The sequence below is a fragment of the Poromitra crassiceps genome (genome assembly GCF_964638095.1).
Source record: "Poromitra crassiceps genome assembly, chromosome: 5".
Classification (NCBI taxonomy): Eukaryota; Metazoa; Chordata; class Actinopteri; order Beryciformes; family Melamphaidae; genus Poromitra; species Poromitra crassiceps.
In genome coordinates, this window is record NC_139642.1 from 43,645,557 (window position 1) to 43,665,208 (window position 19,652).

Sequence of the window (19,652 nt, forward strand, 5' to 3'; positions counted from 1 at the left end):
CAGACATACCTATACCTGTATTACAAGTGCTATATCACTCATGGTCTCACTCATAAATTTTACATATTATCTTTTGAGCAGCTGCAGCTCTTCTCTGTTAAAAAAACACATGCAAAAGGTGTACTGGAAGCAGGAATCCAGTACCAGATAAATGGTACCAGATAAATATAGACTAACAGTAACTCTGAGCAGGAGTGTTGCATGTTGAGTAGAGAGAATGATGTAGACAAAAAAACGCATTAAATTAGCTGTATCTCAGAAACCATACGAGGTACAGCTACGAAACTTGTTAGGGAGGTTCACAGAGGGTTCTTTTACTATCCACGAAAAAATTGCACCAATTGACAAGATGGTGGCGCTATAACAGCCCTATTTATGTTTTGGTTCATAACTTTTGAACCGTAGGGTCTATAATCAAAAACTTATTTTTTCCCTGGATTCCTTGGGCCGTTCCCGCATCTACTCACATAGGCCAACCCATAACTACTTAAAGCTACATTCAGCAATGTTTTTGTGTTCAAATAAGTGTTAAATGGCTCGATATTCTGACAGCAATCACTGAAATAGAGTGTTTGGTCAATGACTTGAAACCCCCAACCCCCCACTGTCCTCTATCTCTCTCCTGTAGTCCTGCAGGCTGGGCGGACGTATCTCCACAACTGTAACTCGTACAGACTCACGGATGGCGACATTGGATTCAGGGTGAAAAAATACATAGTCCTTTAAAGGGGTCGCGATTGGACCTTCCCTTTCTTACAAAATGTCAACTTTTCGCTGATTGGATAGTTTGAGGTCGGTGCCAATTTTGATCCAATCAAAGAAAAGTTGACATTTTCTAAGAAACTGAAATGAATGGCCATGTCCCCGCTATTTCTATCAGCCTGTCCTTGATGTATGACTTTGTGAAAATCAACTAAACTAAATAACATAGTTAGAAGGTTTTTGTGGATTTTGGTTTCCAGGGACTTTAAGCTTTATGAACTCAGGGCAGGCGTTGAGATAGTGATCCTGAGTAGTAGAGCAGTACGGGCAGTATGGTTTAAAGCGTTCTCTCCTCTTGCTTGTGGACTGAACCATATTAGAGTCAGTACTGGGAGAAGCTTTAGGTCAATGGAGGGAGGTCTGCAGGTGCTTGTTTGATGTGGAGTCACTGCTAAGGTAAACAGGCTGGTTTAACCATTTGGGGTTTGTAGAATTTATTTTCTCTCTGCACATTTTCTCTCGGCACAGTACGCATGTAGTCTGTTTGGTTAGACTCCACTGCACGTCAGGAAACCTGGATCGCTTGAGCCTTTCTATCAAGCCATTCAGCATGATCTGGCAGTGTATAAGTCTGGTCGCTCCCACTGCGGTTGATGCCCTTTGTCAGGCAGTATTCAGCAAAACTATCACGATAACCACTGGGCAGCTTGCCGAGGAGTGTATCTAAATGGGAACCACATCGTAATTCAAACTGGGCAGGACCGTCCATGTGGCTCAACATACCCACCAGCGTGTTAACTGCAGATGAGAACTATTGAAAGGCATGTGCATTGCCTATTTTCACTGGAGGTGATTGGAATATGGCTTTCAGCTCTCCTTCGACCAGCTGCCTCGGCTGACCATACCGCTGCTGTAAGGCATGCATTGCACTGGTGTACGGTGTGGGGTCATTAACATAACTCTTTGCCACCTGATAGGCACTAGGCAACTTAAGGTGATCAAGTAATATTTTGTATTTATAGTCCTCTGTTAGGTGCCTGTGTGGACCAAGTAAGCTATCTAGCTCCCTCTTTAACATGATAAAATCACTTTCCCTTCCAGAACTAAATAGAGGCAGCTTGGGCTTTGGAATGCCATATGAGGCGGCGATAGCCATTTCCATCATGTTGAGCGTTGCAGGATTATTGGAAGAGAAGCTGTAACCTGGGGCTGGTGATTGTGCATACATCGGTGCAGACTGTGGGTAGTATGCAGATGTCTGAGACCCAGGCTGTTGTGGTGGTTGAGCTATAGGGAGCTGTCCAGTGTATGGTACTGAATATACTGTTCCAAACCCTGTAGGTGGCTGTCTTAACTCAGGATGGTTGAATGAAACTGGTGCGAAACCTGCTGGGGGCCCAGTTGGAGCGGCTGCCTGATGTGCAAACTGAGTGAAGCTCAGCTGTTGAGGTGTTGCCTGAACAGGCTGTGGTGTGACTTGCGCAGGCCGAATTGCTGGATGCAGTGGCTGAGTAGCAAGCTGGACTGGCTGATAACCTGGTGGGACAGGGTGAGGAGCCTGCGGGACAGGCTGATGAGGAAACCCTGCCGTTGGCCTAGTCTGAAAGACAGGATGGGCCTGCTGCGGTGCAGGCTGAGATACAGGGCCGGTGGTTGCTTTAGGCAGCATGTTATGCTGGGGTGGAGGTAGCTGATCTGGATAGTGCTGTGATCCGTGCAGTGATGCGGGCATGATGGGCTGAGCTAGTTGATGCTCATAGGGTGTGTCCATATGCAATTGCTGTCTATATCCTCCATCAGTAGATTTCCAGCCTGTTTTATTATCCATAAGAGATGAGCTTCGGGGCATTACCGTTACTCTGTCTGGAATATAAGGGTGACTTGAATACTTAACGGGATATGATGTGTCATACTGTACATGCTGCTGCAAATTGGATTTACGTTTAGCACTGTCCATAGCCGTCTGCAGCTCATTCATTTGCCTTGTTACATCCTTCATACGGGCTTCCATGATTTCCAGTCTTTCCTCATGCATGTCAGAGGGTAGAAAGGGTGTAGAATAGTATGGGTGTTCTCCCTCGCCGAGTAGTAATGTCTCTGTTCCTCCTACAGCCCCCTCTTCAGTTGCTGTAATTGGTGCATGTTGTTTGAATGGATGGCCAACAATATAGTCCTCCAGATACCTCGGGACTTGATGAGTCCTGCTTGGGCGGGGACGTGTTATAATATGCTGTCCATCGTTGAAGTGTTGAAAAGCAGCCAAAAGCGCAGTTGAACACTTATCCAGGCTCGAAGGACCACTTGTTAAAGTCAATAGGCTATGGGTGACGATCTTCTGGCTGTGCACAACTGGCCTAATTTTCCTATTAGAGAAAACGCAGCAACTTCTCTCCTTCAGTGGAAAAGTTTATTCCAAACATGCGTTTTTATCCAAACATGAAAAGGTTGACCTTGTAGGCCTGTTCACGATGAGAGTGTGTGATATTGTCACCGACGCACCCTAGTTGTAACTAGGGTTGGGAACTTCATGCATTTTCCTTAACCGTTGCGCAAGGACCCCACTCAGGCCCGTAGCTACCATTGAGGACACCGAGGTCATGACCTCGGTATTTTCCACACCAATTTTTTTTTTTTTTTTTTTTTTTTTAAATAGCCCCGGTCCCTAGATCTATTAATCTGTCATTGATGTTTTAATGCGACAGTTGATCGGAAATGCAACAATTTGCTTCCTCTCTGTGTGCTATAGAAGGAAGAGAGATAACTCACAACATTCAGATTTTGCATTGAGGCTAGATTGGGGCTAGACTTTGGGGACAGTTCTATTGAAGTGAATAGGTAAGTAACTCCCCTGTAAGTGATGTTTGTGTAGATGGGCCATTGTATTTAATTGAGCAGTATTCTGCCATGTGACCTGTATGCAGAATATAAATTATATCATATGGGGAGACATTTATTTTTTGTAGGCTATCATTTTAAAGCAACAGCACAGTAAAGAGGATATTAATCTAACATGATGTATGTAGTTCTTTATAGATCTAGCCTCTTCATTTTGCTCTCAAAGTGCACCAGATTGAAGCATTTTACTTTAAAATGGATAAAATTTCCTATCCGGGGGGGCTCAGCCCCCCCTGGGCCCCCCACGCAGCGCTGAAATGACCTCGGTATTCCTCAAATATCTGGCTACGGGCCTGACCCCACTTCAAACAAACCAAATCCTATCAGCTAGTTCGATACACTAACTGAAGTAGGTACATATGGAGAGCCGGGACTGCCGTATCAACAAATAAATGAATAAATGTATAAATGAGCAGATAAATACATATATATGTATCATAAATATATGTAGAAATAAATGTAGATGACATAAATGTATATATATGTGTATTTTCCTATTTTTGTACGTTTTATATATTTATTTAATGATTTATTTGTGTATTTATACATTTATACATTTATTTATACATTTATACATTTATTTATACATTTATACATTTATTTATACATTTATACATTTATACATTTATTTATACATTTATACATTTATTTATACATTTATACATTTATTTATACATTTATACATTTATTTATGGCATTTATTTATGTCTCTTTTATTTTATTTATGTCTGTTTTATTTACCTCCCATTTATTTCTGTGCCTTGTATTTAGTGATGTCTCCTTTGTATTTAGTGATGCGTCCTTGCTTCCTTTCCTTTTCTGTATGCATTTCTGCCTACTCAATGCAAATTAGGGGGGCGGCCCTTGCATTTATGCCTGCTGCTCAATGCAGATTAGGGGGCTGGCCGTCATGGGCTCAAGTCTTTGCCTATTGGCTCGAATGCACATTGTCCTATCTGCTCCAAACTTGTCATGCATGATAAGTGTCCATGCCTGAAGATATCTGCACATCAATATCCATGGTATTTACACTCATAGCGCCACCTACTGGCAACAGGAAATGACATGTTTTACACTTACATGAACTGCTCAGAGTGGGTTGAACACATCCACCTCGGATGTGGTCAGAAAATCCTTAACCACCCAATGCAGCTTCATTGTGATGATTATGAGTGCTCATTATATGGCGTGGGCGTGGCGCCATGGCGAAGGTTGATGTTTCGCCGTCACACAGGAAGTTGGAGTAACTTCATTGTAGATTGTCCAATCTGCTCCAAACTTGTCATGCATGATAACTGTACATGCCTGAACACATCTAGATGTCAATATCCATTTATAGTCATAGCGCCCCCTACTGGCAACACAGAAAGTGCTTTGTAACTTGGCCCTACATGCTCACACGTGCACCAAACTTCACATGTTTGATGAGCATCCCAGCCTGAAGACATCTAGATGACCATTTGGAGTTAGAGGCAGGACGCCCCCTACTGGCCACACAGAAAGCGGTTTGTAACTCGGCCGTACATGGTCACACCCGCAACGAACTTCACATGTTTGATGAGCATTCCAGACTTCACACATGTACATGCCAATATAGCATTATAGGCAGAGCGCCCCCTACTGGCAACACATAAAGTTGATTGTAACTCAACTGAACGTTGTCCTATCTGCTCCAAACTTGTCGTGCATGATAAGTGTCCATGCCTGAAGATATCTGCAGATCAATATTCAGTGATAGTTACAGCGCCACCTACTGGCAAAAGGAAATGACAAGTTTTACACGTACATGAACTGCTCATAGTGGGTTGACCACATCCACCTCAGATGTGGTCAGAAAAACCTCAAGCTCTCGATTAACCTTCATTGTGAGGATTATGAGTAAGACATTGATATGTCAATATCCATTTATAGTCATAGCGCCCCCTACTGCCAACACATAGATAGTTTTGTAACTCGGCAGTACATGGTCCCCCGTGCACCAACATACACATGTTTGATGACCATCCCAGCCTGAAGACATCTAGATGACCATTTGGAGTTATAGGCAGAGCGCCCCCTACTGGCCACACAGGAAGTTGGAGTAACTTTATTGTAGATTGTCCAATCTGCTCCAAACGTGTCATGCATGATAAGTGTCCATGCCTGTACACATCTATATGTCAATATCCATTCATAGTCATAGCGCCCCCTACTGGCAACACAGAAAGTGGTTTGTAACTCGCTCCTACATGCTCACATGCGCACCAAACTTCACATGTTTGATGACCATTCCAGCCTGAATACATCTAGATGACAATTTGGAGTGATAGGCACAGCGCCCCCTACTGGCCACACAGAAAGCGGTTTGTAACTCGGCCGTACGTGGTCACACCCGCAACAAACTTCACATGTTTGATGACCATCCCAGACTTCACACATGTACACGCCAATATAGCATTATAGGCAGAGCGCCCCCTATTGGCAACAGGAAATTACATATTTTACACTTACATGAACTGCTCATTGTCCCAGCCTGAAGACATCTATATGTCAATATCCATTTATAGTCATAGCGCCCCCTACTGCCAACACAGAAAGTGGTTTGTAACTCGGCCCTACACAGTCCCACGCGCAACAAAATTCACATGTTTGATGACCATCCCAGCCTGAAAACATCTACATGACAATTTGGAGTGATAGGCAGAGCGCCCCCTTCTGGCCACACAGAAAGCGGTTTGTAACTCGGCCACACACAGTCACACCCGCACCCAACTTCACATGTTTGGTGAGCATCCCAGACTTCACGCACGTACACACCGTCACCGATATAGCATTAGAGGCAGAGCGCCCCCTATCGGCAACACAGGGAGTTGATTGTAACTCGACCGAACGTTGTCCTATCTGCTCCGAACCCCGACGCGCGGCGGGTGCAAGGGCCCACGACGCTGCCTGCAGCTTTAATTAGAGCCCGAGCACCGGCATGGTCGGTTGGCGAAGGACCTATTGTATTCCAAGGGATTATTATTAGGGGTCATGGATTTGTATCTGTTGTATCTGTTCTGATTATTATTATTTTTTTTTTATTCTTCTCCGGTAAAACTGTATGTACAGCAGAAACTGTAATGCTCAGCATAGCCAGACTGGGCACATAGATTGGAAATGTGCCTCACTACTCAGAAACAAAAAATTACCCATACCGGCCAGATGGTGGCGCTATAACAGACCATTTCGCGTTATGCTCCATATCTTCTGAACCGTGTGTCCTATACTCAAAATTTCACTTCTCAGGGATTCCTTGGATCAATATGCATCTATCTATGTAGGCCGCGCCCATTTGCGTCTGCCTAGATTTTCCACCATTTTGAATTTGATCAAAACCCTACTTTTGCTAACTCCTCCTAGACCGTTTGGCCAAATCACACAGTTTTGGAATGATAAATCTCTAAACTTTTAATGAAACACACCCCGACACTAAATTGCCCACAACTCATTAACCGGTCAATTACAACTACTGCTGCTACTACTGCTACCAGTCCCACTACTACCAACACTACTATTCCTACTACTGCTACTACTAGGCTACTACTACTACTGCTTGGAAACTGTCAGGTCACCGGATCTCAACCAAATTTTGTTTACTTGTGCACATACCAACTCTGAATAAATGTGCCTTATTTTGTGTTTATTATGTCTCATATATCCCCCATGTCACCGGATGCTTGGACCCCGCATCGCCGCTTGCGGCTATATTTATTGTTATTATACTTACACTTTGCGTGCATTTTTGAGGGTCTAAACATGCACAAAAAGTGGCCATCTTTGCACATCCGTCACAAGTGGCAAAAAATTTCAGATTTCAAGGTTTTTGGCCAGGGGCGTGGCTAAATGCCTCCATAGTGCCTCCTATAAACGGAATAGCCCTCGCACTAAGTTTCACCTACAGCTACGAAAATTGCAGGGCACATGTATCATGGCCAGACTGACGGAAAAGTCTCTTGGTGCCAGGATCCACACCCAACCGGAAGTCAGCCATTTTGCATTTACTGTGCAATATTTCAGACATATCACCCATTTCCAGGGGTCAGACTTTAACGAACTCCTCCTACGGGGTTCATCAGATCACCCTCAAACTTGCACAGCAGATAGAAGAGACCCCAATGATGAATAGTTATTAAAAGTTTGCATTTACCATGGACGGCGTGGGTGTAGCTACGCGGCGAAGATCGATGTCTCGCCATGACACACGAAGTCGCTGTCACTCGAATGCACATTGTCCTATCTGCTCCAAACTTGTCATGCATAACTGTCCATGCCTGAAGACATCTATATGTCAATAACCATTTACAGTCATAGCGCCACCTACTGGCAACAGGAAATTACATGTTTTACACTTACATGAACTGCTCAGAGTGGGTTGAACACATCCACCTCGGATGTGGTCAGAAAATCCTCTACCACCCAATGCAGCTTGGGCATGGCGAACGTTGATGTTTTGCCGTCACACAGGAAGTTGGATTAACTCCATTGGAGATTGTCCAATCTCTGCCAAACTGCACGTGCTTCATACGTGTCCCAGCCTGAAGACATCTATTTGTCAATATCCATTTAGAGTCATAGCGCCCCCTACTGGCAACTAGGGGGTACTCTGCCTATCACTCCAAATTGTCATGTAGATGTTTTCAGGCTGGGATGGTCATCAAACATGTGAATTTTGTTGCGCGTGGGACTGTGTAGGGCCGAGTTACAAACCACTTTCTGTGTTGGCAGTAGGGGGCGCTATGACTATAAATGGATATTGACATATAGATGTCTTCAGGCTGGGACAATGAGCAGTTCATGTAAGTGTAAAATATGTAATTTCCTGTTGCCAATAGGGGACGCTCTGCCTATAATGCTATATTGGCGTGTACATGTGTGAAGTCTGGGATGGTCATCAAACATGTGAAGTTTGGTGCGCATGTGAGCATGTAGGAGCGAGTTACAAACCACTTTCTGTGTTGCCAGTAGGGGGCACTATGACTATGAATGGATATTGACATATAGATGTGTACAGGCATGGACACTTATCATGCATGACACGTTTGGAGCAGATTGGACAATCTACAATAAAGTTACTCCAACTTCCTGTGTGGCCAGTAGGGGGCGCTCTGCCTATAACTCCAAATGGTCATCTAGATGTCTTCAGGCTGGGATGCTCATAAAACATGTGATGTTTGGTGCACGTGTGAGCATATAGGACCGAGTTACAAAAACCACTGTCTGTGTTGGCAGTAGGGGGCGCTATGACTATAAATGGATGTTGACATCTAGATGTCTTCAGGTATGTACACTGATCATTAGGGGTGTCACAATATATCGTCCCACGAAATTTCGCGATAGTAAAACGTCACGATATGTATCGTTGAGATGAAATCTCATATCGCGGAAAAAAAAAAAAAAAAAAAAAGTTTTTTTTTTTTTTTTTTTTTTTTCAAAAAATAGACTAAGAAACGTCTTTGTTCGTTGAAGTTCAATGTGTGGAAAGTAGTTCAGTTGAACAAGTCTCTGAAGAGACACATGAGAAGTTATACAGGAGAGAAACCATTCAATTGAGTTTCTGGCAAAACTGTTTACTTGACAGGAAAAACTGAAGATGCATAAAAAATAGATTAAGAAAAGTCTTGTTGTTTGAGTTTGAAGAAAAACTGAAGATGCATAATGAGAATTTATACTGCTGAGAAACCTTTTAGTTCAAAGTAAATCTAAGTGACGGTGTAACTCATTCTATTTCAAGATAAGCCTTATCTCCAATCTCATGTTTTTTCTAGTTGTTATTGTAATAACAATTTCCCACAACAGCATGTTTTGTATTTGTGCATTTCAAATAAAATACTACTTTTCCAGTCATATATTGTCATTATTCAAGTTTAAAAAAATATTGTTAAAATCGTATCGTATCGTATCGTTATCGTGAACCCAGTATCGTGATACGTATCGTATCGTGAACTGAGTGTATCGTGACACCCCTACTGATCATGCATGACAAGTTTGGAGCAGATTGGACAATCTACAATGGAGTTACTCCAACTCCCTGTGTGGCCAGAAGGGGGCGCTCTGCCTATCACTCCAAATGGTCATCCAGATGTCTTCAGGCTGGGATGGTCATCAAACATGTGTATGTTGGTGCACGGGGGACCATGTACTGCCGAGTTACAAAACTATCTATGTGTTGGCAGTAGGGGGTGCTATGACTATAAATGGATATTGACATATCAATGTCTTACTCATAATCCTCACAATGAAGGTTAATCGAGAGCTTGAGGTTTTTCTGACCACATCTGAGGTGGATGTGGTCAACCCACTATGAGCAGTTCATGTACGTGTAAAACTTGTCATTTCCTTTTGCCAGTAGGTGGCGCTGTAACTATCACTGAATATTGATCTGCAGATATCTTCAGGCATGGACACTTATCATGCACGACAAGTTTGGAGCAGATAGGACAACGTTCAGTTGAGTTACAATCAACTTTATGTGTTGCCAGTAGGGGGCGCTCTGCCTATAATGCTATATTGGCATGTACATGTGTGAAGTCTGGAATGCTCATCAAACATGTGAAGTTCGTTGCGGGTGTGACCATGTACGGCCGAGTTACAAACCGCTTTCTGTGTGGCCAGTAGGGGGCGTCCTGCCTCTAACTCCAAATGGTCATCTAGATGTCTTCAGGCTGGGATGCTCATCAAACATGTGAAGTTTGGTGCACGTGTGAGCATGTAGGGCCAAGTTACAAAGCACTTTCTGTGTTGCCAGTAGGGGGCGCTATGACTATAAATGGATATTGACATCTAGATGTGTTCAGGCATGTACAGTTATCATGCATGACAAGTTTGGAGCAGATTGGACAATCTACAATGAAGTTACTCCAACTTCCTGTGTGACGGCGAAACATCAACCTTCGCCATGGCGCCACGCCCACGCCATATAATGAGCACTCATAATCATCACAATGAAGCTGCATTGGGTGGTTAAGGATTTTCTGACCACATCCGAGGTGGATGTGTTCAACCCACTCTGAGCAGTTCATGTAAGTGTAAAACATGTCATTTCCTGTTGCCAGTAGGTGGCGCTATGAGTGTAAATACCATGGATATTGATGTGCAGATATCTTCAGGCATGGACACTTATCATGCATGACAAGTTTGGAGCAGATAGGACAATGTGCATTCGAGCCAATAGGCAAAGACTTGAGCCCATGACGGCCAGCCCCCTAATCTGCATTGAGCAGCAGGCATAAATGCAAGGGCCGCCCCCCTAATTTGCATTGAGTAGGCAGAAATGCATACAGAAAAGGAAAGGAAGCAAGGACGCATCACTAAATACAAAGGAGACATCACTAAATACAAGGCACAGAAATAAATGGGAGGTAAATAAAACAGACATAAATAAAATAAAAGAGACATAAATAAATGCCATAAATAAATGTATAAATGTATAAATAAATGTATAAATGTATAAATAAATGTATAAATGTATAAATAAATGTATAAATGTATACATGTATAAATAAATGTATAAATGTATAAATAAATGTATAAATGTATAAATAAATGTATAAATGTATAAATACACAAATAAATCATTAAATAAATATATAAAACGTACAAAAATAGGAAAATACACATATATATACATTTATGTCATCTACATTTGTTTCTACATATATTTATGATACATATATATGTATTTATCTGCTCACTTATACATTTATTCATTTATTTGTTGATACGGCAGTCCCGGCTCTCCATAGGGGTACAGTGGTCTGGACACTGGGCGCAGCGTGTAACGAGACTCGGCACTCAGAGCAGCAGCCTAAACAGCTTTTTCTCTGTAAGTACGTGGTGTAACAAGTTTGGGGGTGTTGTGTAGCTTCTGTTAGCCTCCTGGATAGCCAGCTAACATGACAGACTCAATCAAGCCACGGCAGTTGTGGGTTTGCGCAGACTGTTTATTCATTGCCAGGGCCGATCCTGGCCATTTGGGTTAGCCTGGGTAAACCCATCCCCCACGTGACCTGCTCTCAGACCTGTTCTCAGTCACTATGGTCTGGATTCCCACCATTGTTAAACGATTTCCTGCGGTTGTTGCCCCCCCCCGATAGACCACTCCATTACGCAACCATCATCCAACCAGTTTAGTGCACAGAGCACATGCGCAGTGCAGCAGATGGCGTCATCACTCTGCGACCTTTGTTGTTAGCGCATGAGCTAACACTTTTCATTTCAGTACTGCTAGCACGCAAATGGTTACAACCAGCTACAAGAAGAGAGAACATCGCGTGACGGTGGTCAGGGAATGAAAGAGGAACAGGACAACTCCCCCCCCCATCCCGTTGGTCCGACCGTCCCGTATTGCTGGGATGGAATGTTGGCAGCCCTAGTCTACACGGACCCAAACCTCGATCCCTGCTGCAGATGGCCGCAGATCTGGAGAGATATTTGTGGCTGTGAAGAACAGTCATCATCTATACAGCTGCTGCCAACCTGATGAGGAAACAGGCGTGCTTGTTATGCTGGACACTGAATGCCAGTCTGCAGACTTCATCCTCCAGTGCTGTTCGCCTCAGGACTTGAAGGCCTAACGTTGTACCATGGACTGTATACATTCTGTGCTAATAATGCTAGCATGCTAACATCCTTTTCACACACACACACTGAATATACCGAAATGCTAGATTTGATCATGGACTTAACGCTAATGTTAATCCAAAACGGCCGCAGTCATAACGGTAAGGTGTGTTTGACCTAATTGAAATATTAACGTTAATGCCCTCACATTTCAGCGTGGTTACAGATAAACCTATTTAACGCTAGCTAGCTACATTACTGGCTTGATATCATATTCCAGATGCAACCTAGCTAGATAAGCTCCACACGGCTGTATGAGTAGCTACAATCAAATGTATCAAGCCTTGATATCATATTCCAACGTGAATTCAGCTGAGGGGTTCGCTCCAGAACGAGACTGTTGCGTTCAATATTTGTACACGTTACTGTGCAGTAACGGCAACTGTGTACTGTGCAATTCTGTATATTATACATAATCCAGATGTAACCTAGCTATAGCTAGACGTTAAGAGGTTAGCGTGAATGCGACTGAGACCTGACATTACTGAAGTGAATACAAGTGACCTATATTTTTCAATCCTGTTTTTGAATAAAAGTTGTGTTATACTTGAAAACCATGTCTTTGCTCCCTTATGTGTTCACAATTACAACAAATCTGTATGGTTTATCTGTTGGCATTAAACCGTGGTATTTCCTTGGGTGATATTCCATATTTGTCATTAAACCTAGCTGTTCACATAAATTTGCAATGATGATCGACCACGTGAGATATCACAAGTAGCCTACTTTTATTAAAAAATAAAATGCAAAGAGAGGTTTCCTTCTCTAACTATTGGTGCGTTCACAAAATATTTACACGAGATTTTTTTTATAAATAATAATCAATAACGTGGATAATGATGACATCTGCAGCTGCTGGACGAGAGACAGAAGAAACTACGAACGAAGATTGGAGCAGAGGACATTGACTACAGAGAAACTTAACCGACCAGCACTCTGCTTCAATCAATGAATGCTTATAAATAAACCATACACATGAGAATTACCGTTAACGTTACAGCATTTAATAACATAAATATGGTGATATCTGGTGGTCTGAAATTACTCTCTATCTACAGTAGGGTAACTGGCTCCTATATTGTGTCTTATTATTGTAACGTTTGAATCAGCGTTTCATAACTATAATAGCCTAATGTTACTGTAGCCTGGATGACGTCAGCTAATGCTACCCAGCCTTCCAGCGTTTATCTTCCATAATGCATTAAATCATAATCACAATGCGAAGACATTAGCTGATCACCACAGAGCTGCACAGACAAGTTTATCAGATAATTTCGCCGTAAAATGTGTCCAGGTGATCAGCTCTGAAGCCCCGGCTTGTATGGTCCGCTAAAATCCGATTTCGATATAGGTGTTATTTTGATCAATATTGTATAGCTGGCTAGACAGAGGAGTTTATCTGGAATCAGTGTGACAAGATCCCTGCTGCTAGCTTGTCTGCCTTTCTGTGTCAGAGTATCTAGCTACATTATCTGCATTACATGCTACACCATGCAAATATATTTCGATATAATTCAAACAATTAGCCCACTGTACTACTGGACTGTGTATTGCTGTGAATAAGTTAGATTTGATTGTGTAAAGTGTTACATGTTATATTTTTAACTGAGCTTTGCAGAATTACCTCAACACAATTGTGTTGTGTATCAGCTTTAAATATCCAATATATACAGCATTAAACAAACGACCAGCAGCATTCAAATGTGCAAAAACGTTATATTTATTGAAATGTGGTGATCTCATGTCACATTACATAATGTTATGCCCAAATGGTCTACTGCCCAGAAGCGTCACTTTACATGTTTGGTAGGGAATTATTTTAATTATGTTAAACCAGCGTTTATCTTCCATAATGCATTAAATCATAATCACAATGCTATGAAGACATTAGCTGATCACCACAGAGCAGCACAGACAAGTTTATCAGATAATTTCGCCATAAAATGTGTCCAGGTGATCAGCTCTGAAGCCCTGGCTTGTATGGTCCGCTAAAATCCGATTTCGATAACGCTAGGTGTTATTTTGATCAACAGACCTCAACCTCAACAGCTGTTTTCACTTGAATTTCCTCACGTAGTTGCATAGCCATATAGCTAGCCAGCTAGTAGCTAGCTCGGGAGCTATGCTTTAGAGAGGCCAAATGCTAACGGCTAGGTAGTGCTAAGCCGCTGCAGCTGTTACACGTCATTGACAAAGACGCACTCTCTGATTGGCCGATCACGGCAGGACTGATGTTGGCAGTCACGCCGTCACTCATTGGCTGCGGGGTGGCTGCGGGTCTGCGGGAGTCTTTAAACCGCCGCGGAAATCGTTCTGAATGGCCCGTTCGCTAGACGATAGTGACTGGGAACTGAGAGAGCAGGTCACGTGGTGGCTGGGTTTACCTAGGCTACATTTGGGTGCCCTAAGCGTAATTGTTCTGTGGTGCCCCCCCCCCCCCCCCGTAAAACTTTCAATAACTGTCAAACGAAAGACTGCAAAATCATTAATTATGAACGATACTAGTGTATCTCACATTTCATTACATGTGGGAAACAAACAATTGTTAGAATTACTGTACATGTCAGGAAACAAGTGATTGTTAAACTGTACATGCAAGCAGGGGCGGACTGGGATCATAATTCAGGCCGGGCATTAGATACCAAGCAGGCCAGGCCGATACAGGCCGACGTGCGTGAAAATGCGAAAAATGCGGGCTGTTTGAAGCCCAATTTGGGCCGTTTGAAGCCAGATTTGGGCTGTTTGAAGCCAGATTTGGACCGTCTGAAGCCCGATTTGGGCCAGTTGAAGCCAGATTTGGGCCAGTTGAAGCCAGATTTGGGCCGGTTGAAGCCAGATTTGGGCCGCTTGAAGCCCAATTTGGGCCGTTTGAAGCCCAATTTGGGCCGAGTCCAATTTTACAATGAGATGCACCCTGAATAAAGTAATAAAACCACTAGTAAACCAGTAGGCGGCGCCTGGCCTGCTGTTCAGTGAGTGGCCTGACTGAGGGCACCAAAAAAAAAAAATTTTTTTTTTTTTTGGTGCCCTCAGTCACGTGATGCCCTACGCAGTCTGCGTACTCTGCGTAATGGGTTGGAGCGGGCCTGTTCATTGCTAACACTTGTCGACCATATAAAGACCATATAAAGCCTGGTCTCTACGGCACTAATTCTCTACACACATGTAGAAGCTAGACATAGAGAACGCTAGTTCACACACACCAAGTTGTCACAGAGAAGAGTCTTGCGTCTTGCATGGAGGCAGACTGGAGGAGAATCATCAGACATAAAGTTGTTGCCTTAAAGCCAATACAATAACAAGGAGCGCCACACAGTGGACCAACATGTAATTGTACAAAGTGACTGTTACAGTGGGGTCAAGAACTAAAACGTAATTTAGCCACCTAAAACAACGGCCACCTAAACAAATCGATATCAGTGTACATGCACGCTCTATTTTGACAATTTTCAGCGCTTTACTTTTCCGCCAAACAGCAGTCTCATTCGGCACTATTTCCTCCCAATCGTAGGCTACAACTACCGTATTCCTCCGCTAAAAGTCTGCAGAGCACAGAGCCGCGGTTTACAAAACAGGAAGGCTTAGAAGAGAGACAAAACACTGACTTATGGCTCATTTCCACCACATATAACAGCACAGTACAGCTCTACTCGAACTGGTATTACTCGGCTCTACTTGATATATGCGGAGGCAAGTAAACTTGCTATTATATATGTGGTGGAAATGAGCCATAAGAAGGCGTTTGGGAAACACTTCTTTGGAGCCTTCTTAACTCCTTCTTAAGGAGTTCTTAAGAAGCTTCTTTGTTGGGAAACGCCAATAACTGTCAAATTAAATGAATGCCTGCAAAACTGTTTACAGTTTTCGTAGGCTATACGGGTGAGATCATGTGCAAAATAAATTAGCATTGCTTTTCGATGAAGTTCTCCTTTAAGTTTGGTCTTTTATTTCAGTTTACTGTTTATTTTTTATGGTTAGTTTTATTGCTAGTTTTAATTAACTATAACCATGATGTTCTCTGAAGAAAGGGCAGTTGGCTGATCTTTTACCACCCACTATGTACACAAGAGGGCAGCAAAATACACCAAATGCAAATGATCCAAGTAGGCTACTGTACTGTGTGTTGAACAGACTTATGTATGTTGGTATAATGTTCCTTCAAATCTAGAACTATGATTTAAATTCACAGTAAAACGGTACTGTAAAAAAGTGTCTTAATAATGTGTTATATCAGCTACACAACACTTATTTGAATACTGATTCATGCCAAGCTTTCAGGTGTAAACATTCATTGTTTTCATTTACTGTATCTATTTAACATGTATGCTATTTAACCAGATTAATTGAGAACAAATTCCCATTTACAATGATGACTTGGCCAGACACACTATAGCCTACAAGTCCATACAAATTTCATAATCACAATAAACAAACAACATGAGTCGGTTTGAAACATCACACAGGCTACATAATATAACAGCAGAAATCTATAGTATCAGAAAAAGCAAAAGTCATAAGCAAGTATAATCAAAACTGTCTTCTAATGATGATTTCCCTTTTATCTTGATCTATTGCATATTTTACATGGATATTATGCCTACATGTAATTCACATCAGAAATGTTTTGCAGTGGCAGCTGAGTGGCGCTTTCTGTTACCCTGGCCTGCACACATCACATTTCTCAAAATGTATTCTCAATCCATGCAGTATATAGTACTGTATATCAGCCAGCAACACACAGTAGTTGTGTTCATTAGTTTTAGGGTAGCTTATGTTCATTTTCTGGTGGAAAAATAATTAGGCCTATGTGTTGTTCGGTATTTTTTATGAAGTAATGTTGAAGCAGAATTTGTAACTACAGTAATATTGTACAGTAAGTAAAAGCGCAATGATGCCGTGCCATTGAAAACACAATCAGTGGATTAAGAGACATATTTCATTCTCAAACCAATAACAGATGGCATTGAGCATGAACACCGGAAGGTTATTTATTTTGACGTCATTGCTTACTGTATGTTCAGAAAGACCTTTCTGTGTGGAGTTTGCATGTTCTCCCCGTGCCTCCCGGGGGTTTCCTTCATATAGGAACCCCCTTCACCAAAACATGCAATATCCTGGTTGCTAATGTGGTTCCTCCTCTGGTCGTTAAGGGCGCCTGATCAGAGGGAGGGGAACTGGTTGGAATAGCGTGAACCTCCCACGTGCTATGTCCTACCGGTGAAGCTTCCTCTGTCAGGTGAAAAGTAGCGGCTGGCTAACTGCCCATGTCTCGGAGGAAGCATGGAGCCAGTTTCGGCTCTCCCCAGATCGGCAGAGGGTGGAGTAGCAACCAGGATAAATAAATTAAATTAGCACTAATGGGGGATAAAAATGGGATAAAAAATCGGGGAAAAAGAAAAAAAAGAAAGACCTGATGGGTAGTATGATAGATGGAGCAAGAATGAATATGAGAACTATGATCGAAAAATTGCCAATGCTTTTCATTACATATAATTATAGGACAATACTGAATGATATGGTCAAATCATAACAATGAGAGGAATGAACTAGCAACTGTATAAGAAATAGACTATTTGCCACAGATGATGTTCTGGGGGAAGGGGGAGGGGTCCCTTCTTATTGCAAAAATAGACACTGCATTGCCCGGAACATACTTAGTTTGCATGTGGATTATGTGTAAATTAACGTTTGTCACAAATGTTGTTCTTAAATAAATAAATAAATAAACTCACCACAACTGTAATACAGTACAGTAATTCATGTTACTTGGGACTTTATTTTATTTATTTGTTTATTTTTACTTTCCAACTCTGTTAAACTCCAACTAAGCTATACAATAACTTAGAAAAGGATTTTGCAAAATTAATGATAATGTGGTTAACAGTTCCCAATGATAAAAAAAGGCCCCAAAACAAAAACATGTTCAGTGAAACAAAAAAGAAAATCATGCCACAGTAGTGGAAAGTTCAAGTTTGCTGAATAAATGTACTGATAATAGTACTACTAGAATGGAAAGATTCTTTTGCTGAGCCAGTATTTTTTGCTGAAAAAGTACATTGCTTTTTCCCGGATTTCTTTTGTTTTCAGTCCATAGATTAATGGATTCAGTGTTGGGGGGAAAATCAATGTCGAAACTCCTATGAACTTCCTTAAATGTGGGGAAATGCCCCTCAATCTGTATGAGATGATGGTGAAAAGACCAAGACATTCCAGCAGGAGGAAAACAGCTAAATGTGTGGCACATGTCTGCAGCGCTTTGGCTCTTGTATCAGATCTTTTGCTCCTGAAACATGCAATGAGGATCTGAAGATATGTGTACAGAATCAATCCATTGCATAGCACCTGTGTAACAACAACTGTAAAAAGCCCATAAATGTTATTGATGATTGTATTTGCACAGACCAGAGTCAGCAAGGACGGATTGTCACAGTAGGTGTGTGTGATTAGAGATCTGCAGCGAGGCAAACGCAACAGCAGGAAAAAAAGCAAGCCCATTAGAATTAAATTAAAAAGCCACAATAATGTGATTATTTTCATAATGTGGGCATTTGTCATAATAGCATTGTATTTCAATGGGAGACATATAGCATTATACCTATCGTAAGCCATAGCAGTCAGAATGAACACAGCACCCACCCCATATGTATGAATAAAAAAAGCTTGAGCAACACAAGCAGAGTGTTGCATGGTCTTGGTGTCCCACAGTATTTCTTTAATCACCTGTGGAAAGAGTGCGGTGGATCCTATAAGGTCGTTGATGGGAAGGTTAAGCAGAATCATATACATGGGCTGGTGGAGGCATTTGTTCAGGACGATGGTGAGGATCAGGACAAGGTTGCAGAAAAGGATGATCATGTAGCTTAGAGATGCAAAAATAAACACAGGAATGACAGTTTGAGAGGGCAGGTTAAAGCTTTGCAGTGTCAAGACAGATGACATGTTGTAGAGGTCGCCCATTTTTTATTCTCTTCCTCCTGAAAAAAGAATATAAGAAAAATAATGAGTATAATCAATATTTAGTAGCATGGGAATTACTTCAAATTCATAATACATTCAGCAATAATTTGGGAAAATTGATAGACAGACAGTAATGTGACAAGAATAGAAATTCTAGTAAAATGTTATGATTAGCCAAAAATTATGATTAGCCATAAATTGTACAAAGGGATGTTGGTAAGGCAGTGAAGAAAGATCTTACCAAATGAATGAATGAATCCAACAGTAGACACACCTCAGTTAACTATGACATCTAAACCACATATTATTGTGATTTGTGGTTACAGTTTTGCATTAAAAGAAAAATACACAGTGAAGGTCATAGGCTACAGAAGCTAGTAAGATGTCAAGCTGAATAAATATTGGAATAAGAAACATTCCTGTACCCCAGCACTGACAATACCAACTAGCAATTGTTT

General features: G+C 41.9%; 1 protein-coding gene across 1 annotated transcript; it reads right to left on the reverse strand.

Moving 5' to 3' along the window:
• Positions 1–2,139: 2,139 nt before the first annotated feature.
• On the reverse strand, positions 2,140–19,194 carry LOC310776497 (olfactory receptor 52Z1P-like; the record flags this gene model as incomplete). Its single annotated transcript, XM_083636682.1, has 2 exons — positions 2,140–2,335; positions 18,293–19,194. The coding sequence occupies 2 exons, from the start codon at positions 19,192–19,194 to the stop codon at positions 2,140–2,142; spliced, it is 1,098 nt and encodes a 365-aa protein (XP_083492808.1).
• Positions 19,195–19,652: the final 458 nt, after the last annotated feature.